General features: G+C 49.6%; 1 protein-coding gene across 1 annotated transcript in view; it reads left to right on the top strand.

Moving 5' to 3' along the window:
* The window catches only part of LOC134911031 (calpain-8-like), a 149,230-nt gene that overhangs the window by 105,200 nt on the left and 16,711 nt on the right, over positions 1-27,319 (top strand). Inside the window, exons 15-18 of the mRNA XM_063919424.1 lie at positions 1,043-1,099; positions 1,445-1,499; positions 15,082-15,146; positions 19,652-19,720. Coding sequence (XP_063775494.1) covers positions 1,043-1,099; positions 1,445-1,499; positions 15,082-15,146; positions 19,652-19,720 — 246 coding nt within the window. The remainder of the gene's footprint in view (positions 1-1,042; positions 1,100-1,444; positions 1,500-15,081; positions 15,147-19,651; positions 19,721-27,319) is intronic.

The following is a 27,319-nucleotide window of genomic DNA, read 5'->3' as shown; positions in this document are numbered from 1 at the left end:
AGGCTTCATATTCATTATCTAAATGTTGCGAGGAATAATTTTGAGAGACACTAATTCCTATGTTTACTTAAAATGTTAAAACGAAAAAAACAGAAAAAGGTTTGCATATATCTATGTCTGGAGGAGCCAGATTCATCAGGTCTTCTTACAGTTTAAAAAGACAAATGTCCCTGGCCTCTCTAACTACTGGAAAGAGGATGAAAGCGTTTATTACATGAGGGTGTATATTTACTAAACAATAGGCTTTCAAAGCCAGCGTTTATTAGTTGCTGTGACGGGTAGTATTTAGTTTGCCGGCTGTTGGGATACCGGCGCACAGTATACCAGCGCCAGATTCCCGACCACCGGCATACTGACACCATTTCTTCCTCTTGGGGGTCCACGACCCCCCTGGAGGGAGAGTAGATAGCATGGTGCGCCTGCAAGGGGCTCATTTGCGATCGCCCAGCTGTCGGTATGCCGGTGGTCGGGATTCCGGCGCCGGTATGCTGGCCGCTGGGAGCCCGGCCGCCGGCATACCATACTACACCCGGCGTGACTGCTGGATTTAAAGCAGCCATAGCAGTAAATGTAACATAGGCTTGGTTTGACATTTTATTACTATGGCCGTATAAAATTCTGACGCTTTGAAACCCACTGATTTGGAATAAGCCAACATTAGCATATCTACAATGGGTACAGGGTATGTGTGGTGCCCTTGGGACCAGAGAGGCCCGTACAGCACACCCTGCCCTGAATAAGTTGTGCAGTGGCCATTTTCCTGGAGATTTGCGCAGTCACTGGGAACATGGTACGGACCTGCATGCTCGGTATATTCTGGCACAATGCCAGAGTCTGCTGTGTCGCGGAGAGAAAGGGGGCCCGCACGGAGCTTGGATGCGGGCCCCCTTCTTTCTTATATCGCCCCTGTACCCCAGGGACTTTTATTTTATTCCCTTGCCTCACAGATCTGTGTTTGATTTTCTATAAAAGATCTCTTCGCTTTACACTCCTAAGTGCAACTCTTTCTTTTTGTTTTTCTTTTTTGTTTTGATCTTTGCAGCCTTTACCAAACTCCGCCCCAGGTACAGAATCTCCAGATGAATTTGAGGATCCAGAGGTAACATGTGCGAGATTGTAAGCTCTTGTAACCAGGGACTTCAGCTATGTACTGTAATGCTTTCATACAGCGCTCCTGGTATAGGGCTGCCTGGCGCTTACACGTTACGTCCCATGACATCTCACAGGGCAGTGGGTCTACATCGTAGCTATTGTTGATAGTTATAAATAAATAGAGGTGATGCTGCTGCAAATCCAGTTCCCAGGGGAATAAGAAGTTTTGTAGAGGTTATTCATAAATACCTTTTATTATGTTCCCAATTATTAAAGGTCATTAATACATTTGTGTGTGATGTTTAGTGATCTGATAATAATCTCTCCTTCCCTACATGTTTCCCGCCAAAAGGAAGAACTCAACGTGGAAGACCTGCAGAGTGCTCTGACCCAGAGGTTGCTGAAGCGTAAGTTATGTTCAGGGAGCACCGGAGCTGATATGTCCCAGGATCGGCAGTATATATCAGTACTATAATATGACCAGGGGTTAAAGTGCGGGAAACGAGGTGAACTGTAATTGTAGGTGGAACTAGTTCCACCTCTTCCACAGCCTTGCACAATAATTCCAACAGAAAAGCTCGCCCCACCACCCACATGAATAGACGATGCATACAGTGCTAGTGTCACTGATGAGTTGCGGCCACCTCCCTCTTCCTCAGGTCCTGGCGGTTCCATGGTCCTCCTCCACCTGTGGCCTTTCCCTCCTGGTACTCACTCTGTGTCTATCAGATGGCATTCATCCCCTCCACAGGTCCCAACAGCTTCCCTTTACGGCTCTGTATATGTCATGCCATCAACGCCTATGAAGTGAGCAGGCTCTGTGCATGCTGAAGACAATGTGAGAGGGGGTTGGGGACACAGAGAGGCGGGAAAGCTGCTGGAGGGATACAGGGCATGGAACTGATGGCAGGACAGAGGCAGAGATGTGTATAAGGAACACTACTGTGGGCAGTATGTGTAGAAGGGGCACTTCTGTGGGCATTATGTGTATAAGCGGGACTACTACTGTGGGCATTATATGTAAGGGGCACTACTACTGTGGGAATTGTGTATAAGGCACACTACCATGTGGCATAACGTGTATAAGTGGTACCACTGTGTAACGTAACATGAATAAAGGGTACTAATAAGTGACGTAATGTGAATAATAAGAATTTACTTACCGATAATTCTATTTCTCGTAGTCCGTAGTGGATGCTGGGGACTCCGTCAGGACCATGGGGAATAGCGGCTCCGCAGGAGACAGGGCACAAAAAGTAAGCTTTTAGGATCACATGGTGTGTACTGGCTCCTCCCCCCATGACCCTCCTCCAAGCCTCAGTTAGGTACTGTGCCCGGACGAGCGTACACAATAAGGAAGGATATTGAACCCCGGGTAAGACTCATACCAGCCACACCAATCACACCGTATAACTTGTGATCTGAACCCAGTTAACAGTATGACAAACGTAGGAGCCTCTGAACAGACGGCTCACAACAAATAACAACCCGATTTTTTTGTAACAATAACTATGTACAAGTATTGCAGACAATCCGCACTTGGGATGGGCGCCCAGCATCCACTACGGACTACGAGAAATAGAATTATCGGTAAGTAAATTCTTATTTTCTCTAACGTCCTAAGTGGATGCTGGGGACTCCGTCAGGACCATGGGGATTATACCAAAGCTCCCAAACGGGCGGGAGAGTGCGGATGACTCTGCAGCACCGAATGAGAGAACTCAAGGTCCTCCTCAGCCAGGGTATCAAATTTGTAGAATTTTGCAAACGTGTTTGCCCCTGACCAAGTAGCAGCTCGGCAGAGTTGTAATGCCGAGACTCCCCGGGCAGCCGCCCAGGATGAGCCCACTTTCCTTGTGGAATGGGCCTTGACAGATTTAGGTTGTGGCAAGCCTGCCACAGAATGTGCAAGTTGAATTGCGCTACAAATCCAACGAGCAATCGTCTGCTTAGAAGCAGGAGCACCCATCTTGTTGGGTGCATACAATATAAGCAGTGAGTCAGACTTTCTGACTCCAGCCGTTCTTGAAATATATATTTTCAATGCCCGGACCACGTCCAACAACTTGGAATCCTCCAACTCGTTAGTAGCCGCAGGCACCACAATAGGCTGGTTCAGGTGAAACGCTGACACCACCTTAGGCAGAAAATGAGGACGCGTCCGCAGTTCTGCCCTGTCCGTATGGAAAATCAGATATGGGCTCTTATATGATAAAGCCGCCAATTCTGATACTCTCCTGGCTGAAGCCAGGGCCAGTAGCATGGTTACTTTCCATGTAAGATACTTCATCTCCACCGATTTGAGCGGCTCAAACCAATGGGATTTTAGAAAATCCAAGACTACATTAAGATCCCACGGTGCCACTGGGGGCACAACCGGGGGCTGTATATGTAGTACTCCTTTTACAAAAGTCTGGACTTCAGGAACTGAAGCCAATTCTTTCTGGAAGAAAATCGACAGGGCCGAAATTTGAACCTTAATGGACCCCAATTTGAGGCCCATAGACAATCCTGTTTGCAGGAAATGTAGGAATCGACCCAGTTGAAATTCCTCCGTGGGGGCCTTCCTGGCCTCACACCACGCAACATATTTCCTCCAAATGCGGTGATAATGTTGTGCAGTCACCTCCTTCCTGGCCTTTACCAGTGTAGGAATGACCTCTTCCGGAATGCCTTTTTCCTTTAGAATTCGGCGTTCAACCGCCATGCCGTCAAACGCAGCCGCGGTAAGTCTTGGAATAGACACGGTCCCTGCTGAAGCAGGTCCCGTCTTAGAGGTAGAGGCCACGGATCCTCCGTGAGCATCTCTTGAAGTTCCGGGTACCAAGTTCTTCTTGGCCAATCCGGAGCCACTAGTATCGTTCTTACTCCCTTTTGCCGTATAATTCTCAGTACTTTTGGTATTAGAGGCAGAGGAGGGAACACATACACTGACTGGAACACCCACGGTGTTACCAGAGCGTCCACAGCTATTGCCTGAGGATCTCTTGACCTGGCGCAATACCTGTCCAGTTTTTTGTTGAGGCGGGACGCCATCATATCCACCATTGGTTTTTCCCAACGGTTCACAATCATGTGGAAGACTTCTGGATGAAGTCCCCACTCTCCCGGGTGTAGATCGTGTCTGCTGAGGAAGTCTGCTTCCCAGTTGTCCACTCCCGGAATGAATACTGCTGACAGTGCTATCACATGATCTTCCGCCCAGCGAAGAATCCTTGCAGCTTCTGCCATTGCTGTCCTGCTTCTTGTGCCGCCCTGTCTGTTTACGTGGGCGACTGCCGTGATGTTGTCCGACTGGATCAACACCGGCTGACCCTGAAGCAGGGGTTTTGCCAGACTTAGAGCATTGTAAATCGGTCTTAGCTCCAGTATATTTATGTGAAGAGACATCTCCAGGCTTGACCATACTCCCTGGAAGTTTCTTCCTTGTGTGACCGCTCCCCAGCCTCTCAGACTGGCATCCGTGGTCACCAGGACCCAGTCCTGTATGCCGAATCTGCGGCCCTCTAACAGATGAGCACTCTGCAACCACCACAGAAGAGACACCCTTGTCCGTGGCGATAAGGTTATCCGCTGATGCATCTGCAGATGCGATCCGGACCATTTGTCCAGCAGATCCCACTGAAAAGTTCGTGCGTGGAATCTGCCGAATGGAATCGCTTTGTAAGAAGCCACCATCTTTCCCAGGACTCTTGTGCATTGATGCACAGACACTGTCCCTGGTTTTAGGAGGTTCCTGACAAGTTCGGATAACTCCCTGGCTTTCTCCTCCGGAAGAAACACCTTTTTCTGAACCGTGTCCAGAATCATTCCCAGGAACAGCAGACGTGTCGTCGGGGTCAACTGAGATTTTGGAAAATTCAGAATCCACCCGTGTTGTTGCAGCACTAGTTGGGTTAGTGCTACTCCGTCTTCCAGCTGTTCTCTGGATCTTGCCCTTATCAGGAGATCGTCCAAGTAAGGGATAATTAATACGCCTCTTCTTCGTAGAAGGATCATCATTTCGGCCATTACCTTGGTAAAGACCCGAGGTGCCGTGGACAATCCAAACGGCAGCGTCTGAAACTGATAATGACAGTTTTGCACCACGAACCTAAGGTACCCTTGATGTGAAGGGCAAATTGGGACATGCAGGTAAGCGTCCTTTATGTCCAGGGACACCATAAAGTCCCCTTCTTCCAGATTCGCTATCACTGCTCTGAGTGACTCCATCTTGAACTTGAATTTTTGTATGTACAGGTTCAAAGATTTGAGATTTAGAATAGGTCTTACCGAGCCGTCCGGCTTCGGTACCACAAATAGCGTGGAGTAATACCCCTTTCCCTGTTGTAGGAGGGGTACCTTGACTATCACCTGCTGAGCAAACAGCTTGTGAATGGCTTCCAATACCGTCGCCCTGTCCGAGGGAGACGTTGGCAAAGCAGACTTTAGGAACCGGCGAGGGGGAGACTTCTCGAATTCCAACCTGTAACCCTGAGATACTACCTGTAGAATCCAGGGGTCCACCTGTGAGCAAGCCCACTGTGCGCTGAAATTATTGAGTCAACCCCCCACCGTTCCTGAGTCCGCTTGTAAGGCCCCAGCGTCATGCTGAGGGCTTTGCAGAACCCTGGGAGGGCTTCTGTTCCTGGGCAGGGGCTGCTTGCTGCCCTCTCTTACCCCTTCCTCTGCCCCGAGGCAGATATGACTGTCCTTTTGTCCGCTTGTTCTTATAGGAACGAAAGGACTGCGGCTGAAAAGACGGTGTCTTTTTCTGTTGGGAGGGGGTCTGAGGTAAAAAAGTGGATTTTCCGGCAGTTGCCGTAGCCACCAGATCCGATAGACCGACGCCAAATAATTCCTCCCCTTTATACGGCAATACTTCCATATGTCGTTTGGAATCCGCATCACCTGACCACTGTCGCGTCCATAAACTCCTTCTGGCAGATATGGACATCGCATTTACTCTCGATGCCAGAGTGCAAATATCTCTCTGCGCATCTCGCATATAAAGGAAAGCATCCTTTAATTGCTCTATAGTCAATAAAATACTGTCCCTATCCAGGGTATCAATATTTTCAGTCAGGGAATCCAACCAGACGACCCCAGCACTGCACATCCAGGCTGAGGCGATGGCTGGTCGCAGTATAACACCAGTATGAGTGTATATACTTTTCAGGGTAGTTTCCAGCCTCCTATCAGCTGGATCCTTGAGGGCGGCCGTATCAGGAGACGGTAACGCCACTTGTTTTGATAAGCGTGTGAGCGCCTTATCCACCCTAGGGGGTGTTTCCCAGCGCGCCCTAACCTCTGGCGGGAAAGGGTATAATGCTAATAACTTTTTTGAAATTAGCATTTTTCTATCTGGGTTAACCCACGCTTCATCACATACATCATTTAATTCCTCTGATTCAGGAAAAACTACAGGTAGTTTTTTCACCCCCCACATAATACCCCTTTTTGTGGTACTTGTAGTATCAGAGATATGCAAAGCCTCCTTCATTGCCGTGATCATATAACGTGTGGCCCTACTTGAAAATACGTTTGTTTCATCACCGTCGACACTAGATTCAGTGTCTGTGTCTGGGTCTGTGTCGACCGACTGAGGTAAAGGGCGCTTTACAGCCCCTGACGGTGTCTGAGACGCCTGGGCAGGTACTAACTGGTTTGCTGGCCGTCTCATGTCGTCAACTGATTTTTGTAATGTGCTGACATTATCACGTAATTCCATAAACAAAGCCATCCATTCCGGTGTCGACTCCCTGGGGGGTGACATCACCATTATCGGCAATTGCTCTGCCTCCACGCCAACATCGTCCTCATACATGTCGACACACACGTACCGACACACAGCAGACACACAGGGAATGCTCTTATCGAAGACAGGACCCCACTAGCCCTTTGGGGAGACAGAGGGAGAGTTTGCCAGCACACACCCAAGCGCTATAATATATATGGGAACAACCCTATATAAGTGTTGTTCCTTATAGCCACTTAAATATATAAAAATATCGCCAAAATATGCCCCCCCTCTCTGTTTTACCCTGTTTCTGTAGTGCAGTGCAGGGGAGAGTCCTGGGAGCCTTCCTCACAGCGGAGCTGAGCAGGAAAATGGCGCTGTGTGCTGAGGAGAATAAGCCCCGCCCCCTATTCCGGCGGGCTTTTCTCCCGGAGTTTTAGACATTTGGCATGGGTTAAATACATACATATAGCCTTAATGGCTATATGTGATGTATTCTTTTGCCATAAAAGGTATTATATATTGCTGCCCAGGGCGCCCCCAGCAGCGCCCTGCACCCTCCGTGACCGTCTGGTGTGAAGTGTGTGACAACAATGGCGCACAGCTGCAGTGCTGTGCGCTACCTTCATGAAGACTGAAGAGCCTTCTGCCGCCTGTTTCCGGACCTTCAATCTTCAGCATCTGTAAGGGGGGTCGGCGGCGCGGCTCCGGGACGAACCCCAGGGTGAGACCTGTGTTCCGACTCCCTCTGGAGCTAATGGTGTCCAGTAGCCTAAGAATCCAATCCATCCTGCACGCAGGTGAGTTGAAATTCTCTCCCCTAAGTCCCTCGATGCAGTGAGCCTGTTGCCAGCAGGACTCACTGAAAATAAAAAACCTAAAAAACTTTTTCTAAGCAGCTCTTTAGGAGAGCCACCTAGATTGCACCCTGCTCGGACGGGCACAAAAACCTAACTGAGGCTTGGAGGAGGGTCATGGGGGGAGGAGCCAGTACACACCATGTGATCCTAAAAGCTTACTTTTTGTGCCCTGTCTCCTGCGGAGCCGCTATTCCCCATGGTCCTGACGGAGTCCCCAGCATCCACTTAGGACGTTAGAGAAAAGGGCATTACTGTGTGCGGTGTAATGGGAATAAGATTGTGCTACTGTGTGGTGTAGTTTGAATTGGGGTGCTATTGTGAGACCACTGTCCCTTTATAAAGTATGGGAGGTAGGGCACAAATTTATAGTTTGCAGGATGGTGCCGTATACCGTAGCACAGGCTCTGGCTCCATCTAATTTGGGGTTGAATGAGTTCCACCACTTCTTCAGGACCATTTTAAGCCCTGAATATGACTGGCTAGAAGATGATGAAACATTTCGGTATGGACCCCGGGCGAGCAGCTTTGAAGGCTTCTGTGTAGCGTAACTACAGTACCCCTGACAGAGGAATATAATACTCCAAGTTCCACATGGAGAGTAGTACATATGACAGCTACGTAACACCCTAACAGACAGAGCTGGCCCTAACCAATATGATGCCCTAGGCAAGATTTTGGCTGGTGCCCCCTGGCACCGCTGCTAGTTCTGCAGGAGATGCCTGGCATGAGTCAGCTGGCAGCTCTACTAACATCGGGCGCCTTTTGTTTATGAAAATACATCATATTATTTGCATTACTATGTGTCTAGGATGCACAAGCAGCTTCTGCTGATTAAAATGATATGCAGCATGCCTATATACTGTGTGAGACTGCAGTTGTATCTGCATACATTACAGTGATTTCCAGGAATACACTGTAATGTAGCATTTCATATGCAGATACAGCCGCAGTCACACACAGAATATAGGCATGCCACATATAATTTTAATCAGCAGAAGCTGCTGGTGCCCCTAAGCATACCAAATGCCCTAGGCATTTGCCTAGTTTGCCTATGCCTAAGGCCGGCTCTGCTAACAGGGGTTGTCAATCTTTTGTTACCTAGGTATAGGCAGCCCCTGTGCATTATTTGCACCCCTGACGTACTCACGTGTAATGAATGTTATTGCTATTAGATAAGGGGATATAATAACAGCGTGCATTACACTGAATATGAGTGCAGCTTTAAATGTTCAGCTCCAAACCCCCGATAAGCACTTTGTGAATATAGCACAAGACGTTTAGGTGCCGCTATGGATAAAAGTAATAAATGTGCTATAAACTAGATTAACAATAATTAAGAAATAATGGAACAAGAAAGACTGCGTACTAGGTCATGAATGTGGCCGAGACAGCATAAACTCGCCGGCTGGGCATGCGGCACGCCTCTTAATGCAGTACTCTGGCACGGAAGGGGTTAAAATTTTTATGGGAGGAACTGAAGAAAAGCTGCCTGGATTGTGTTTGGCTGGATTCTGTATAGGGGCTGGTCTGACATACATATAGTCTTCAGACCTAGGACACCCTGTCTCTTCCTGGTTTTCCGTGAGACTGATAAGTACAGCTGCTTTATTATTCCTTCATTATTTTTATTATCCTTTTATTTCCTAACTATCTCTCTCTGGTCTTTCCCTATTCTTCCTTCTATTCCTCTCCCTGCTTTCTCCTATATATTCTACCTTTCCTTTCTTGTGCCTCCTCCCCACTCTCCTTTTTACACGGGCGTCGGACCTTTGAGCAGCGCAGCCTTCCTCGGCCCGGCTCACGGACTCTGCTGTGGTCCGCGAGGCCCGGGGTAGACCCGCTGCAGCTACTGTAGGGGACTCAGGGCACACGCGGCCGGGCCCGGCCGCCCGCCCGTGCTCCCCTGCGTCCGCTCTCTCCGTTTCTGTCCCCGCCGCTGGCCGCGGCGGTGGACGGAGCGGCGGGGTCCGGGAGCATCTGAGGCGGCCTGACAGGGACGCTGTTCTCCCGTCCCTGAACCCGCCGCACGTGGAGCTGGCGGCTGCGCGAGCGCGGGGGGGACGGGACAGCGCTCCCTCCATGCGGCGCGGCGGCTCCCTCCCACCAGGGGGGGCAGCCCCCATTTTCTTGCATGGCTCAGCACACTAATCCCCTGAGCCTCAGGTACTAAAAGTGCACTGCTTCAAATTAAAGGGGGCTTTTTGTCACGCACTCTCCAGCGGGCGGGGGGGTCACGCGGCCGGACGTGAGGGGTCTGGGCGGCACGCGCGTGCCGGCACTTATGCAATCACCAGGGGGGCCCAGATGAGGCCTACTCCCTCTGGTGCTGCTAACTACGTTCCCTTCCCGGTCAGTGCCCTTCCGTGACAGGGCGAGGCGACACGCCCGCTCTGTGGTTGCGGATGGGTTGTTGCCGACGGTCAACATTGCAGGGCCCATCAGGCGGGGGCGTGCCGCGTCCGCCCGCGGTGGGACGGGCCACCTGGCCTCTCCTGCCGTGGTTTGGGACCCGCGGCGCCAACCCCCTTTCCGGTTTGGCTCATGTGTCACTTCTGCCGGTCTCAGGCTGGGGTTTCAGCTGCCGGTCACTCGTCCCTTCTGGGGGCGGCGTGCGCAGGCGGGTGGTGAGCGATCTGGCCCCTCTCTGCGTTCAGACGTCTCCTTCCGACACTGCAGTGGATGGCACTCAGTACGACATTCCTGCACAACGGATGGTGTAATGGTTAGCATTACTGCCTCACAGCTGTGAGGTCATGGGTTCGTTACCACCACGGCTCTAAATGTGTGGAGTTTGTATATTCTCCCTGTACTTGCGTGGGTTTCATCTGGGGACTCCGGTTTCCTCCCACAATCCGAAAATATAATGGTAGATTATTTGGCTCCTTACAAAATGAACCCTAAAAAGAAGCTTCCTCTCTCTAGCAGTTACGACTCTCCGGTTTCCCATCCTGAGGCAAATGCTCAGGATAGGAGAAGGTCTCGGCACAGGCGGTTCGGCCGGGGTTTTTATCGCAGCAGGACGGAGGTGCCGTGATACCTGCGAGGACGGGGCTCATACGGGTCCTTGCTCCCTACGGGAGGTTTGCGAACCTCTCGTGGGGCGCTTGACTCGCGTGTCGGGTCTGATCTTCGAGCGCCTGCCGCGGCGCCCGCACCCTTGGTGGACGCCACCGTCTTGTCCGCCATTTGTGCCGCTATCGTGTCGGCAGTGGCTCCATTGTTATCCCCCGTACCCGGGGGACGGGGGCGGCCCACTGCTTCTTTGGTGGATGGCATTGCGCGAACTCTTACCCCGCTCCTGTCCTCTGGTGCGATGGTCACCCCGGCGGCTGTGGGACCAGTGGGGGAGCACAATGTCTTTTTTGTCTCTCCAGCAGTCGTCGTCGGATCGGGAATGGCGTCGGTCGGTGCATCTACAAGTCGTCTGGAGGCTGCTGGATCGGATGGAGTTCCCTCTCGTGCAGGCGAGTCTCCATCGGACCCTGCCGGGTCTGAGGGGAGCGCGGTTACCCCCGTAGCGGCTTGGGATCAAGTACTCAGTCCTGCTCCTCTAGCAAAGGTAACAGTGCACGTAGGTTTTGCCAGCATGCACATTAGCCACAGGCGCAGGCGTCGGGTCACGGACTCCTTCCGTGCCTACACGTCCTCGGTGGTTGTGTCCTCCGACCACGGCGGTTTGCACGGTCAGGTGTCGCAAACGGCGCGAGCGCCGGTGTTCAACCTCTTCAGCCTCGCAAGGTGGAATCGGACACCTTTCACAGCGCCAACACGGCAGTGCAACGTGGGCTCAGGCCCCGGGTCCGGGACCGTAAGGGCCAATACGTCAATATTTTGCTCTTACTAGCGATGCTCATAAAGCCTTGCTTTCAGCTACGTAAACGGCCAGGGTAGCGAGGACGCTTCGCGCTCCTACCCAAATTGGGTTCTATGCATGTTTAGCGACGCGGCATGTTACTTAGCTATGTGCCCGGACTAACACATACCTTTGTGCGCTATCAGTTCCTTATACACGTGCTGTACCATCAGTACACAGGGTCGGCTTGGCGACGTTTCCAATGAGGACTTCCAGCGCAAACAGCATGGGCGGAGGATCTATACCTTCAGTAAGGATGAGGAATTCTGTGCGGAGCTGACGCAGGGTTCCGCCGGCGCTTAGGTAGGCGGTATAGCGAGACGATGGGCTCAACGACCTGCATCTCGTTCTGCCAGCTTTCGAAGGGGTTCATTGCGCGCGGGACATGGAATATGCTTCGCTTTCAATACTGCCCAATGCGACTTGGGGCGGCGGGGTCGTTTTTCGTCACTCCTGCATCAGCTGTGGCGGAGGCCACGGGATCAAGGACTGCCCCAGTACAGGGCACGGGGGTAATTCCGTCCCGCAGACCTGTCCCCAGGCGCTGGCCACGGCCCCCACCCCACTCAGACTTCTGGCGCTCATGCCCTGGCTGCGACGGTACCCGTGGCCGGTGGACGCCCGATTCTTACACTCGGGTTTCGCATCCCTTGCCGATACCTGGACTGGTGGTATCCTTCCATTGTCCCTCTGCGGGCAAGCTTACCCTGCCCCAGGCTCCATCCTTATTGGGCCTGTTTAATTTTGCTTGAAAGGTTAGCCTCATGATTATGGTTTTCTGTAGACAATTGGGACAGGTGACGGTTGGGATTAGACGCCCGCCTCATTTTCTTAAATTATCACTCGACATTCGCAGGGATTTACCTATTTGGGATGAATTTCTAGTTCGTTTCACAGGCGTCTGTATTTGCCAAGAGGCGGTCGTGTCCAGCGCGTCCCTGGATGCTTTTCACGTACGTCTCCGATGCCTTTGGTTTCGGAGCTTATTTTGCTGGCCGCTGGTGTGCGTCTCCTTGGCCGCGTGCCTGGTTTAGCGAGCACCTCACGACAAACATGCTGTTGCTGGTATTTTTCCCATTCTGGTTTCATGCCCTGCGTAACTAACAGGTTATCTTGTGGTGCGACGGCTTGGGCGTGGTTTTTGCCATAACCCGACAGAAGCCACGCCCTTGCCTGTCCTGCGGGTCCTTGCGCAGATAGTCTTGCTGTGCTTGGTGACCGACATGATGTTGCGAGCCAAGCATGTCCCGGGAGTGCGTAACTGAATTGCTGATGCCCTTTCTCGTGGCGACTGGCAGCATTTTAGGCGCTTGGCTCCTGCAGCTCTAATCCATGGGGACTCATGTCTTGCTTATGTGTGGCAGGTTATCCGCCCGGATTGGAGGATTTAGCCCACAGGTTGTTGGCCCCTGTAACCTTCGCGGCTTATCTGGCCGCCTGGGAGCGGTCGAGTCGCTACCTTCTGGAGAGAGGCCATTGTGGTACGACCTCTCACGACTTCCTTTCAGCTTACATCTGGGTTTTTGTACACCGACGGGATTGCGCAGGCGTATGTTGGTAGGGTTCTTGCGAGCATATCTTCCTTTCTGCAGCTTCGGGGGGGGAGGAGGACTTTACTAAGTCCTTTTTCCTTCGGAGGGTGTTGAAGGAATGGGCTTGGGCGATCTCGCCCCGGCCGGACACTCGCCAACCGCTCACTGGGTCTTTGCTGAGGCGAATTTTGGGATCCCTACGGAGTCTTTGCTCTTTGGGGGTACGAGGTTCGCCTCTTCATGACTGCCTTTCCGGTGGCCTTTCACGGTGCGTTCAGGGTGGGTGAGCTGGTGTCCATTTCTCGGACTTCTGCCTCGCCCATGCTGGCGGCCCGCGTCGTCATGCGCCCCGACGGTTTGTGGTGTAGTATTCAGCGCTCCAAGACTGACGTAGTCGGCGGGGGGCAGTGAGTTCGAATGGGTCGGGCTCGTGTGCGGGGCATTTGTCCAGTATCGCGGCCCAGTCTTATTCGCCCGTACGGCCTCCGACGCCTTCCGGGTGGCTCGTCCATTTTGACGGTTCCCCGTTGACCGCATTTCAATTTCGGTCGGTTTTGGGACGTTGTATTTTATACCTGGGTCTACCTCCGGACGACCATGGGACTCACTCTTTCCGCATCGGCGCTGATTCAGCTGCTGCTGCGGCGGGTGGGTCCGAAGTCAACGTCCGGGCACTGGGTAGGTGGAGGTCTGGTGCAGTCAGGCGCTATATCAGGCCTTGTCCTCCCAGTGCGCCCATTTGAGGATTAGCTGCTCGTCTCAGTTGCGCTTTGCGACTGCGGGGGCCTTGAGGAATTTTTGTTTTATCGTTGGTTTTAATTGCGACTTTTGCCGGCTGACGAAGTTTTGTTTTTGCCTCAAGTCAAATTGGACAACCCCCACCCCCACCCCACCCCACCCCCCCTGTTAGGGTCGCAGGTTAGGTTACCCATTTTCTCCATACTATGTTCCGTTTATTACCCTCGGTCACACCCTTCTTTTGCAGGCAGGCGGCTAGATCCGCACTTTATATGGCTTGTCGGCCGTGGGTGCCAATGATCTGGTACGCCGGGTCTTGAGGTCTTTTTAGCTTCATGTTCTGTTTTCCTTCAAGTTTGAGTTTAGTTTAGTTTTCTGGGTTCAGGTGGCGGTGGCAGGTTGGTAACCTGGCAGTTGGCCGGTTTCTGAACGGTTATTTTAGCATAACTGAAGGAGTTTATTGTTAGTAAGTTCGGGTGAACTTTTAGGTATTTTATAGTCTTAGTATTAATTGATGGGCACCACCGTACCTGGTGGGCCCATATGATAGACCATAAACATGTGTGGATATCGGGGCCGGAGGCCCAATTTTTTACCCCATAGGGGCGGAGCGTACCTCCGTCCCTACAACTGTTGGTGGGCAGGGGTAGTGGCAGAAGGTCGACCCCTGGCCTTGGATTTTGGATTTCCGATGTCTGGGATGGAGGAAGGAGGCCGATCCCGGAACATCTGGGGCAGAAGGCCCCCTCACACATATGTTTTTATTGCTCGGGATGGAGGCAGCAGGCCGATCCCGGAACAGCTGGGGCAGAAGGCCCCCTCACACACATATGTTTATTGCTCTATTTTGTCATATAATTTTGGATCACCCTTATTAAGTTGTTTATCATGCTTAACCGTTCTTCTCCCCGCCACCTTAGTTAGAGAGGGAAGTCTGCATTTTTAGTTTTAGTATTAATAGGCCTACCTCTCAGTCAAAATAAAAAGCTGACCCCTTTCACGCCAATTACGGTTGTTGTGTCTTTATTTACTAAGATAAGTGTGCTTGAGTGGCGTGCGGATGCATCTGACGTGTGAAGTTTATGGAATGAAATCTATATACGGTATATACTCTCACATAGGGGGAGATGTATCAAGACTTCCTGTGCATAATGTAACGTAACACTGTAACCTCACCCTATGTTATGTGCACGGTTTATGTTTTGTTCTATGTGCAATGAAAATAGTTTAAATGAACGTTATGTAAATGTTACACTTACTGTAATTCCTATGTGATTCTACCTGCAGGTCCTGACGTCAAATCTAATGGATTCACTCTGAGGACGTGCAGAGAAATGATCAATCTCCTGGATGTATCCCTTTCCTGATGAATGTCATACCTGGAACCTACACTGTTTAGAAATGGTCGGTTTTACACAGTTCTTGGTACCAGTGCAAATGCTGCAGCACTTCAGGAGATTAAGGGGGTCATTCTGAGTTGATCGTAGCTGTGATAAATTTAGCACAGCTACGATCATCTTCCATGACATGCAGGGGGACGCCCAGCACATGGCTAGCCCCCCCGCGCACACAAGTACAAAAGGTGCGATGCTTTTACTTGTCGAGTAACTCCCGGCCAGCGCAGCTCCTGAGGCTGGCCAGGGTTTGATCGTCGCTGCCCCTGGTCGCAGCGGCTGTGTGTGACGTCACGCAGCTGCTGCGGCCCGCCCCCCACACGGTCTGGCCACGCCTGCGTTGGCCGGACCACGCCCCCATAATGGCGGGCAAACGCCGCCGTGCCGCCCCCTCCCACCCAGCGACCACCTCTGCCTGTCAATCAGGCAGAGGCGATCGCTAGGGAACAACGGCCTTCGGCTGACTGGCGTGTGCCAGCGCACTGCAGCACCAGCGCATGCGCAGTTCCGATCCGATCGCTGCACTGCGATAAAGTGTAGCGAGCGATCGGGTCGGAATGACCCCCTAAGTCCAGGAGATAAAGGGTTATTCTGTGGAACACAAGATATGTTATTTAGCATAACAGGAACAGGAACATTAGTTGCAATAACTCATAAACAATGCACAGTCTTTATACCAGAGAGAACCTGCTTTTCAGTACTCACCTGCCAAAGGTGTATCTTTAATGGGTGAAGGGTGAGCGGTGCACACAGGCCCCTGGGTCTGGGGGCCCACACACTGCACCCACTGCACCCATACTTACCTTTCCAGAGTTCAGCAACGGCAGCCGCAGTGGGAAAATTTATTTTATCAGCATTTTGCTACCGCACCACCAGGTACATCGCTAGTGCTCAGAGTAGCGCTGCCTGGTAGAGAGGGCCCAGACTGAGATTGCACATGGGCCCCCTCCTCTGTTTATACCAGGGTATCAGATTCCCAGACAACCGGGGCCGTCTTAACACCAGTGTAGGCCCCTGGGCAAAGCAATGCACTGGGGCCCCTACCCATCCTCCAGCGGTAGGGCTGGGGGGTGCTATCAGCGGCAGCCCGTGGGCGGTAGGGGGTGTTCTATCTTCCGCTCAGCATGTAGGACCTGGAGCAGTAATTTCTGCTAATTATTCCGTTACTGCACAGATGGTGGGAGATGGGGCGGGAGGGAGAACACTAAACTGTAGAAGGGGCATTAGGCTGAATGAAGAGGCCCTGGTACATGACTTCCAGGGTGGTAGGGGGTGTTTAATACGTAGGGGAGGGGTGGATAGTGGAGTGGGCTTAATATTCATAATTTTCCGGTGGGGGCAGCTTGCTTGACCACTGATATCTCCAGTTCCTGGAAATAGATTTTTTTTTACTTTCAATAGGATACAACACTAGAGAGTCCCACCTTTCAGGAGGTACTGGGGACACCTTTCAGGAGGTACTGGGGACACCTTTCAGGAGGTACTGGGGACACCTTTCAGGAGGTACTGGGAACACCTTTCAGGAGGTACTGGGGACACCTTTCAGGAGGTACTCGGGACACCTTTCAGGAGGTACTGGGGACACCTTTCAGGAGGTACTGGGGACACCTTTCAGGAGGTACTGGGAACACCTTTCAGGAGGTACTGGGAACACCTTTTAGGAGGTGCTGATGACACCTTTCAGGAGGTGCTGATGACACCTTTTAGGAGGTACTAGGGACACCTTTCAGGAGGTACTGGGGACACCTTTCAGGAGGTACTGGGGACACCTTTCAGGAGGTACTGGTGACTTGGGGACCAGAGGTCAGGAATCAGAGCAATCCACAGATGACAATATAAACCTGCATATTAGGCGTGTGGAGCTGGAGCAGGGCCCGGCTGCTGGAAGGCTGATATCTCTGGTTCTGGATAGAGACAAGCTGCCAGTGTCCAGTGAAAGGGGAGAGTCTCAGCTTTTGGAGTATACCGTCAGAAAAAGATATCTGGCTGGGAAGAGCAATAAACAGGCTTGGATGGGGACCACTGCTTTGAAGTCAGATATCGCTGGTTCCCAAGGGCCGATTTTCAAAAATCTGGTACCCCTGGAAAGAGGGGACCCTCAGCTATCAATATGGCCCGTAGACTCCTGGGGCCCTTGGGCAAGTGCCCATTGAGCCCAGTGACGTGCGGTGGGGTGAGGCAGGTGAGGCAGAGCCTTTCCTGCCATACTAACGTTTGTGCCAGAGTTTTGGCTGTATAAAGTATATGAAAAATATAAAGAATATGTTTGAAATATCTTCTTTGTATTATTCTAATCATTTTTATAACCAAAACTGTGGAGTAAAAAGTCTATGACAGGGGAGGCAGTGCCTCACTTGCCTAACTTTTACGCTCTTCTCTGATTAAAACTAGCAAAATTTCCAGGAGTTTATACTGGTGCACCTGTGTATAATGCCCAGATGTACCCTTTGGCTCATATATTGCTTGTAAATATGGCTCTGGTGCTAGCCAGTGGCTCCTGAGCCATTTAGCTCACCGCACGTCCCTGAGCCCATATAAAAAGACGGCCCTGCAGGCAACAACACCCATGTAGACCCTTTCACACCAAACCTGGACCCAGGTTGACCCGGCTACATCCTGGGTTACAAGTCTGCATACCTCCCAACTTTTTAACTTCCTGAAGCGGGACTCACTCTCCGAAAAAAGGGGAGTGGCCTATTTGAAAGGGGACATGTCCTCGTGGCATTGCCGCGATCGCGAGTCACGCCCCCGTCTGCTGTCACTGAAGGGCATGCCCAGCGCCCGGTGAGCTGCTGGCATGTCCCCTCTCCCTCCGACTACAGTGAATAGACGCTATGCGCATGCGCACAGCGTCTATTCACCGCTGCGAGTACCAGGAGTCTCCCAACTGCCCCCCCCCATGCGGCCCGCGGGTGGGACAGTCCCCAAAAAACGGGACTGTCCCGCGAAAATCGGGACAGTTGGGAGCCTGGTGTGAAGGAGGTATAACACTGTCTGTGAGGTATCCTCCTGCAATAAAGGAATACTGTACTGCAGTGAGAAGGACTGGAACATACTTGCCTAATCTCCCGGAATGGCCGGGAGGCTCCCGAAAATCGGGTGACCCTCCCGGCCCCCCGGAAGAGCAGGCAAGTCTCCCGATTTGACGGGGTCCCCCCTGCCCGTCCGCCCACTTTGTGTGTAAAGTGGGCGGTCCGGGCAGACGATGACGCGATTCTTGCTGATTCGCGTCATTGTAGCCACGCCCCCTGCATTGTAATGCTGGTGATCGCGGCATTACAGAGCGGGGGCATGGCTTAAAGAAGGCATCACCGTAACCACGCCCCCGTTCCACCCTTGCTCCACCCCCATTCTGCCCTTGCTCCGCCCCTGTACTGCCTCCGGCCCACCCCCTCCATTCGTCAAAGTGCTCCTGGCCCGCCTGTTGAGCCGACCTGGCTGCTCTCTCCCGCAGAGAGCAGCCAGAATGTCGGTAAGTATGGACTGGAAGCTTCTTTGGATATTGCACTATCCTGTACACTAAAATCCAGTTACTAGTAGTTTATTCTAGACATCAGCTGGAAGTGTAATAATAAGGTGTAGAGCTGTGATTGGTGTACAGACCACTCTGATCATCTTCTCCATGTCTCTTTAAATGGGAATCCCCTCCCACATTTCCGGCTGCCAGGACTGTGGCTACTTTTCGGCTCTGGCATTTGTGAACGCGGGGGCACGCGGACACGGCTCACAGGGGCATGACGCGAGTCTGTGGGACGTGGACTCGCAACACACCCCCATCTTTCCTAAAGACACACATTTTGGGAGGGGGACGGTCAAACCAGAGAGCCAAAAGCTGCGCTGCACGCGTCCTTCTCGGCGTCCCCGGGAACCTGATCTGAAGCAATAGACTGCAACATCTCTCGCTGTGATGCGGTCATGTGATCATTCAGAGCCAATGAGGAGCCAGTGTTGTGAGCTGGCAGACTTCTGACAGTAAGATATCAGAGGACAGTGAGCGGTTTACAGTCATTATTACATAGGAATATTTATGAAAGGTAGTTAAAACAATGTCAAATTGATAATGTCAATGCCACAATGTCAACAGTTATGATATCAACGCTATTAAACTGTCAACAAGCAACGTATCAACATTCCCGGAAACGTTGACATTGTCAGAATGTTGACATGAGGGTTAGGCTGCGAATGGGAAGGTCAGGCTGCGGGGGGGAAATAGACTTAGCGGAACATAGGCGGACCGCAGGTCTCACTCGAAAGTGACCTCTGGGACACGGAAGACAGCGCTGGAGCCACTAGGAGAAGGTAAGTCTCAGCTGGGCCACAATATGAATGTCAAATGTCAGCCCATATTTATACTTGCCCGGTGATTGCAGAAGATGCACTACATGTAACATATGCTCATTTATATATTACCTGCTCATCTATCTTTTGTTGACCGACAACGACCTTAATTGCGGCACACACAGCGGGACAATACGGGGACGCTGAGCAAAGAAGAGTTTAAAGTTCTCTGGATGAAGCTGGAGAATTACACGGTAATTGTTTATGTAATCACTACGGCTAAAGCTGGGGAGACACTGCGCCGATTTGACGGCACGCTGATAGAGCGGCCTATTCAGATAAGCGTATGCACGCAGGGTCGGACTGGCCCACAGGGGTACCAGGGAAACCACCGGTAGGCCCCACTGCCTGAGGGTCCACTCCTTCCTCTAGGGATCAGGTTCCAGACTGTGCACTTGTATTATACATGGTAGATATGTTGCATTACACTGCACAAGACAATTGTGTATTTCAATCCTCGGTGAAGGCTGACCACACACCCTTTGTAGGATGGCCACACCCCTAAGTATGGGCCCCTATCACTGCATTCCCCCGGTGGGTCCTTCATACCCCAGTCCGACACTGTATGCACTTATAGATCGGCCGCTCGATATGTTGGTTCTCACATCACAGCTAGGAGGCATTTCAGCATTTGAGTTTGCCGGCCCAGCTGTGATGTCAGCCCCTGCAGCAAGTGTACGGGCAGGCAGTGGGTCGCCCATAGACACAGCCAAGTGTGGCGATATATATTTGCAATTATGTCTATGAACGACGTTAATCGAACAGCCACATATATATCGCCCAGTGTGTATCCAGTTTAAGGGACTTGTCCCAGCATTGTCTACAGTCATATCATTTAAATACAGGTTGAGTATCCCATATCCAAATATTCCGAAATACGGAATATTCCGAAATACGGACTTTTTTGAGTGAGAATGAGATAGTGAAACCTTTGTTTTTTGATGGCTCAATGTACATAAACTTTGTTTAATACACAAAGTTATTAAAAATATTGTATTAAATGACCTTCAGGCTGTGTATATAAGGGGTATATGAAACATAAATAAATTGTGTGAATATAGACAGACGTTGTTTAATACACAAAGTTATAAAATATATTGGCTAAAATTACCTTTAAGCTGTGTGTATAAGGTGTATATGTAACATAAATGCATTCTGTGCTTAGATTTAGGTCCCATCACCATGATATCTCATTATGGGATGCAATTATTCCAAAATACGGAAAAATCCGATATCCAAAATACCTCTGGTCCCAAGCATTTTGGATAAGGGATACTCAACCTGTATTTAGAATTAATCTGTTAGTACTGTAGGTAATGACAATTTATAGCAGACTGAAAAACTACCATATGTTTCTAACTAATAATATTGTCAATCATAATCACTTGTTACTAAAGGACACCAGTAAAAAAGTGTAAGACCCCATTCTCCTTGCAGCAGAGTTATAGGGTCTGGGACTCCAGGTCGACAACAAAAAGGTCGACACACCTTAGGCCGCCGCCAATTGGTCGACACACCTTAGGTCGACATGGCCAAAAGGTCGACATGGTCAAAAGGTCGACAGGAACAAGGTCGACATGGAAAAAGGTCGACGTGAGTTTCTTATGGGTTTTTTTGTGTCGTTTTTTTCGTAGAGTGACCGGGAACCCCAATTAGTGCACCGCGTCCCCTCGCATGGCTCGCTTCACTCGCCATGCTTCGGGCATGGTGCCTTCGTTCCGCTCCGCTGCGCTCGGCACAGATTACCGTTCCAATCGTAGTCAACATGGATCATTAAGTATGAAAAAGTTCCAAAAAAGAAAAAAATTGTGAAAAACTCATGTCGACCTTATTCCATGTCGACCTTGTTCCTGTCGACCTCTTGTCCATGTCGACCTTTTTCCGTCCATGTCGACCTAAGGTGTGTCGACCAATTGTCGTCGACCTAAGGTGTGTCGACCTTGTCAAAGTCAGAAAAATGTCTCAATGCACGTTGCCATATTTGCACCGCACACTGGTCCGCGCTGCGCGTGCATGCGCTCTCCCGTGGATGCGCATACCCGCAATAACGTGCACTCGCAGGCGCGGTATGCGTATTTACGGTAGAGTTTATGAAGTCGTAGCGTGCGACTCATTCGTTACAAATGTTCACAATTAATGTAGTTTATAGATCATGGTCCCTTTGATAGATTCTGAAAGTTTGGTTAAAATACAATGTCCCAGAGCTGAGGAATCCCTCTTTATATCGTACAAAGGGTCTAACAGGAATCATACAGCAGTGTTTGGTACCCATCGGAAGAGTATTTAATTAGCAATATTCCGGTGTTGGTTTGGAGCGTATTAATCGCTCGTGCGAATAGTTATGGACATAAGAAGTTTATGTCCATTTCTATTATTTACACATACTCAGGTATGCGGCGGGAAACCCAGTTTCCCACCCACCTGAGCTGTTGGAAATCGTCACAGCCCACCTGTATGAATCACCCTATGACCTTTTGTTATGATACAGGGCCGAATTCCTTCGGCCAATGGACAATGGGATTGTAGGACCAGGAGATTGCATTGTGTGTGGGGCATAAATAGGCAGGCCGACCACATCCAGCTCTCACTCTCTCATCAACGGTTATCTGCTGATAGCCGGGAGCTGGATATCGAGGCGCAGGCGATCATACCCTTTGTGCGTAAGTTTCTCTCCGTAATCATTGTCTTTCTGTGAGCCAATTTCTCTCATCTCATCTCTCTCTCTCTCTCTCTCTCTCTCTCTGTTCTGTTCTCTCATATCTCCCCTAGACTAGGCTAGTATTGTATTGTATTAGATAGTATTGTATTGTATTTCTTTTAGGTCAGAGTAGTATTGTCCTTTTGTATTTATTGTTTAGTTCTGTGGTTAGGAAGTCTCTGTTATATTGTAGTGTATCATTTGTACTGTTATCCCCTTTTACAAGTATATTAGATATAATACAGTTAATAGGCCTTGGAACCTAAACCAGTATCTGTGTATTTCCTATAGTGTTAAGTGTTCACTTGAGCGTCGGTGACGCTCAAGCAGCTTTGTAGTTAGTCAGGTTACACAAGGTTGCACTTACACCCTGTACTCACATTAAGGTATTCAGTGTATTTCATTGGTATAAGGTTTTATCATAAAGGTATAGCGTTGTGAGCGTCTGCGCCGCTGGTGATCTCCTCGTGGTCTCGAGCGTCCGCTACGCCATAGCGAATCATTACTCTAGTCATAGCCAATAACGTGTCCTGTGATCACTGGGCCGTGAGCGAACGTGACGCTTGAGCGTCTCGCCTACGGCTGAGCGATCGCTACGCCAATAGCGTGCCATTACGGTACTTCTTAAGCAAACAGCGTACAGTGTTCTTAGCTTCAAAAAGGGTTGTTATACGACAAAGGAATTTAGCATTGTCAATTGCGGGCTCGTCCTATACTTCTCATATCTGCACTAGGTAGATCAGCAGACATTATCCCTCCAGCAAAGGGTGGGAGGTTGTCTCACAGTGCTGACGGGATAAGCGTCTGCTTCGCTTAGATAAAGAATGCTGAAGGAATCCGGGAACCGGAAGTAAGAACAAAACGCTTGTGTCTTTTTAAAACTGTTTATTTTTCTTTTGTCTTGCGTACGCATACATACCTGCATTTCTTTTCACTTGTGTATTTCATTTTTCGTATATCACTATTCCTGTTTGCCAAATTTTATAGTTGATAGAAAGTGCTAAAAAGAGATTTGCTGTTATTTCATAGTAGAGGTGATAGTTAAAGTATAGAACAAACACACGGTTTGTCTGAGATACAAGGCAGTCAGTGTGGATTGCGGTAGATGATCAGGGATCATTTACATTGATAAAAATATATTGTGTTACGGTGGATCCTTTGCATTGCGTACACGTGTCGCTAACAAAGACTAGCGTACGCAATCCAAAGGCAGACGCACGCAGCGTTCATTACGCAACGTAGCGTCCGGTTACGCTCACGTAGCTCAAGTCACGAAAAAGTTGAATTAGCGCAAAGCGATAATTAGCGCAAGGCGATAATTAACGCACAGCGGTAGATAACGCGAAGCGGTAAATAACGCAAATCTATTTTTGGAAAATCTGAAATTTAGTTTAACAGATCCTGCTCCTAATTGGTAACACTTTTGGCCTAAAGACAATTTCTGCGCAGAAATAGATATAGAAACAAAGTGTACATGTGTTGAGTGAGTGTGTTTTGTATACAAAAGTTTATATAACTTTAAGGTGGAACCAAAAGGAAAGCCGGGTACTCGTCAAGGGACATACGTGTAAGTGACATATACGGTGGCCAGGGAGGCATCCCTGGTTAAATAATATTTGAGCATTAGAGTATAGCGGACCATAAGGTAACAAGACCAGGAGGTCATAAGGTAACAAGACCAGGAGGTCGTAAGGTAAAAGGTCCGCTATAAAAGTCCAGTGGCACAACGCCTGGGGTGTTGGTGCAGAACCCATATAGGCCATAAGCTCTTGCTGAAGGAATCGCGGCCGGAAACATCGATTCCATTGGTCTTTCAGTACATGACAAGTAGTGCTCGTGTACTGAACGATTGGACCGCACGTAATTGTGTGCAGTAGTTAGTGATCTGACCTAATACCATTAGAGTAAAGTGGTCACAAACGCTATTTGTACATTCTGACGTGATTTGTGTAATTTTTTATTTTTGGAAGGGAAGTTCGCTGGTCACTCAGGAACTATCTAACAACCCCACCTTTACTGGAAAGAGTAAGTGTCCTGCGGGTAACCCTCATATGTTCCAGTAAACTGAAGGTTCCATAGGGGCCCTGTATCGAGTACGCCAGCACCACGTCGGTGTGATCAGGTCGTATTGGTCGAGGTGGGCGAGTGAGTGGGGTACTCGGTAAACCGCCACCGCCGGCCTACTGTGGAGTAATTTGGTTGTCTGAAAAGGCTTGCTGAAAACCTTGATACAGAGATCCAAGGAGGACTAAGCAACACCTGCAGACTATGGGGGCCAGTTGCTCAGGTAGGGGGCGATCAACCCTGGTTCAGGTTGATTCTGTGAACCGACCAGTTGGGTCGGCACGATATGTAATGTGTGAAAAATATGGAATTCACACCGAATCTTTATGTGATGAATGGGAGAGAATGACTGTACAAGACAGGGACAAATTCCCAAGAATAGGTAGCTTCAGTCCAGAAGTGTTACAAAATTTAAGGAGGAGGATATGTCTCGTAAAATCAGCAAAGAGACGAATTCAGCATCATGATTATTTACAGTTATGGCACCAGGAAGGTGAGATACAGAGAGGTTTGGCTCTGGCGGCAGGATCTGGGGCAGTCAGGAAGTTGATTGCCACAGCTCCTCCCCCACCATACATTGCAGGAGAGAAGTTGATTGCGGAGAGAAACGCACTGGGTTGTAAAACACAAACTCTTAGTAACACTGTAAATGTTAATGATGTTAACCAAATAACTCATGCAAGTATTAACCCGTGCAAGATGTACCCTGTTTTGAACCTTCCTCAGGAGTGTGATCAAGAAGACGATTCAGCAACAATTTCAGCTCTCTCTCTTGCAGCCACCATAGCAGAGACCACAGTAGGCACAGCGACACCCACGAGATTAGTGAAAGCCCCTAGCGGAGGGATAGGTGAGGTCGTGTCAACGGGTAAGTACGGCACCATGCACTACACTGAAACAATTGTACCACAACAAGCTGTAGAATCCACACAGGAAGAGGCTGTTAGAATTGCTCCTGTAAGGGTAATAGCAGTTCCCAATGGAAAAACAGATGTGTCTGGAGCCACTCCCATAAGGAACATTGCCATGTACACTCCATTTTCCAGAATGGAATTAAGAACAATAGTGTCCGAATTTCCTGACCCCAGGAAGGATTTAGTTGCTAGCCAAAAATACATCAGGGATCTAGGTAACACTGTAGAACCCAACAACAAGGATTGGCAGATACTGCTAAGAGCTTGTTTACCTTCCAATGTTGATGCAACTCAGTTTTTAGCTGATTGTGCATTGGATAAAGATGTACCGCTTACAGACGTGTACAACAAGGATAATGTAAAAAGGATAAATTTACAGCTAAAAGAGTATTTCCCAGCCGTTGTTAAATGGAATAAAATATTTTCCATTAAGCAAAAGGAGTCCGAAACGGCAACAGAATATTTTCACCGGGCACTATTAGAAATGGCAAAGTACACTGGTATAGAAGACATTAAGACCAACCCAAACCATCGAGAAGTAGCAGTATCTGTACTGATGGATGGTTTAAAGGAAACATTAAAGACTAGGGTTCAGACCACGCAACCATGCTGGCGAGGTCTGTCAGTGTCCGGCTTGAGAGAGGCTGCTATTGATCACGACAGAAACATCACTAGGCACAGGGAATCGCAAAGTGATAAGTTGATGTCCGTAAGTATACAGGCGCTGACCACAAGGCAGCCTGCGTATGTACCACCGAATCCTGTGGGTAAGGCAAGTGTAATAACATGTTTTTCTTGTAACAGACCGGGACACTTTGCACGAGAATGTAGAACAAAGAATGTACAAAGGTCTTTTCAACCCCCTAGACAACAACACAACACACGACATTGGGAGCAGGGTCCACAGAGGCGGAGTTTTGAGCCACATACAGGGGAAACAAAAAGATATCCCCCAAACAGAGACTGGCATGCCTCTGGTAGTTCCCAGCTAACTCCCTCACAAGTAGTTGCTGCCAGCGGGATTCAGGGAGGTCAGCATACCCAATAGGGGTGTGGCCATACCTGTAATCTGCAGCCAGTTAAGTTGATTGCTAGTCTTGGAAACGAACCAGAAATTGCAATCAATGTAGCTGGTAAAACTTTAAACTTTCTTGTAGACACAGGGGCGGCCAAGTCAGTGATAAATTCGACAGTGGGCATGAGAACCACTGGTAGGACAATTCCAGCCATGGGAGTAACAGGAGTAGTCCAGCACTACCCTGTTAGCAAACCAGCCGAGATTACAATAGGGCCTTTGCATACCAAGCATTCCTTTTTGCTGGCTGCATCTGCACCAACTAATCTCCTGGGAAGAGACTTACTATGTAAAATGGGTTGCGTCATTTATTGTACTCCTGAAGGTGTATTCTTGGACATTCCTGAGAACCACGCTCAGGAAGTACGAGACATGTTAGACTCCCCATCAAAATTAATGTCACATTCCATTATGACAAATAGGAATCCATCCCAAGTAGAAGAGATGATATCTCAGATACCAGAGTCACTTTGGACAAAAGATGGACAGGACACTGGATTAATGGCAAACGTAGCTCCAGTAGTTGTACAAGTAAAAGATGGTAGGATAGCTCCAAAAATCCCACAGTATCCTCTGAAGCCAGAGGTGGAGCTAGGAGTTTTTCCCGTAATAGAGCGCTTGCTACAACAGGGCATTCTAGTAAGAACGTCCAGCACCGCAAATAGTCCCATCTTCCCTGTTAAAAAGAGTGGGGGGAGGGGTTACAGGCTAGTGCAGGATCTAAGGGGGATTAACAAAATAGTTGAGAGTCAGTTCCCCGTAGTGCCAAATCCAGCTGTCATCCTAATGCAAATTCCTCCCACTGCCAAATTTTTCACTGTTATTGACCTCTGCTCCGCTTTCTTTTCGGTACCTCTGCACCCTGACAGCCAATATTTGTTTGCATTCACATACAGAGGAGTCCAATACACGTGGACTCGGTTACCCCAAGGTTTCATAGATAGTCCAAGTATATTTTCTCAGGCTTTGCATGATTGTTTACAGTCTTTCCAACCAGACAGTGGATCAGTATTGATACAGTATGTGGACGATTTATTACTGT

This window comes from Pseudophryne corroboree, chromosome 4, assembly GCF_028390025.1.
Source record: "Pseudophryne corroboree isolate aPseCor3 chromosome 4, aPseCor3.hap2, whole genome shotgun sequence".
Lineage (NCBI taxonomy): Eukaryota > Metazoa > Chordata > Amphibia > Anura > Myobatrachidae > Pseudophryne > Pseudophryne corroboree.
The sequence above is the reverse complement of the archived record's forward strand: the minus strand, read 5'-3'. Positions and strand labels throughout refer to the sequence as shown.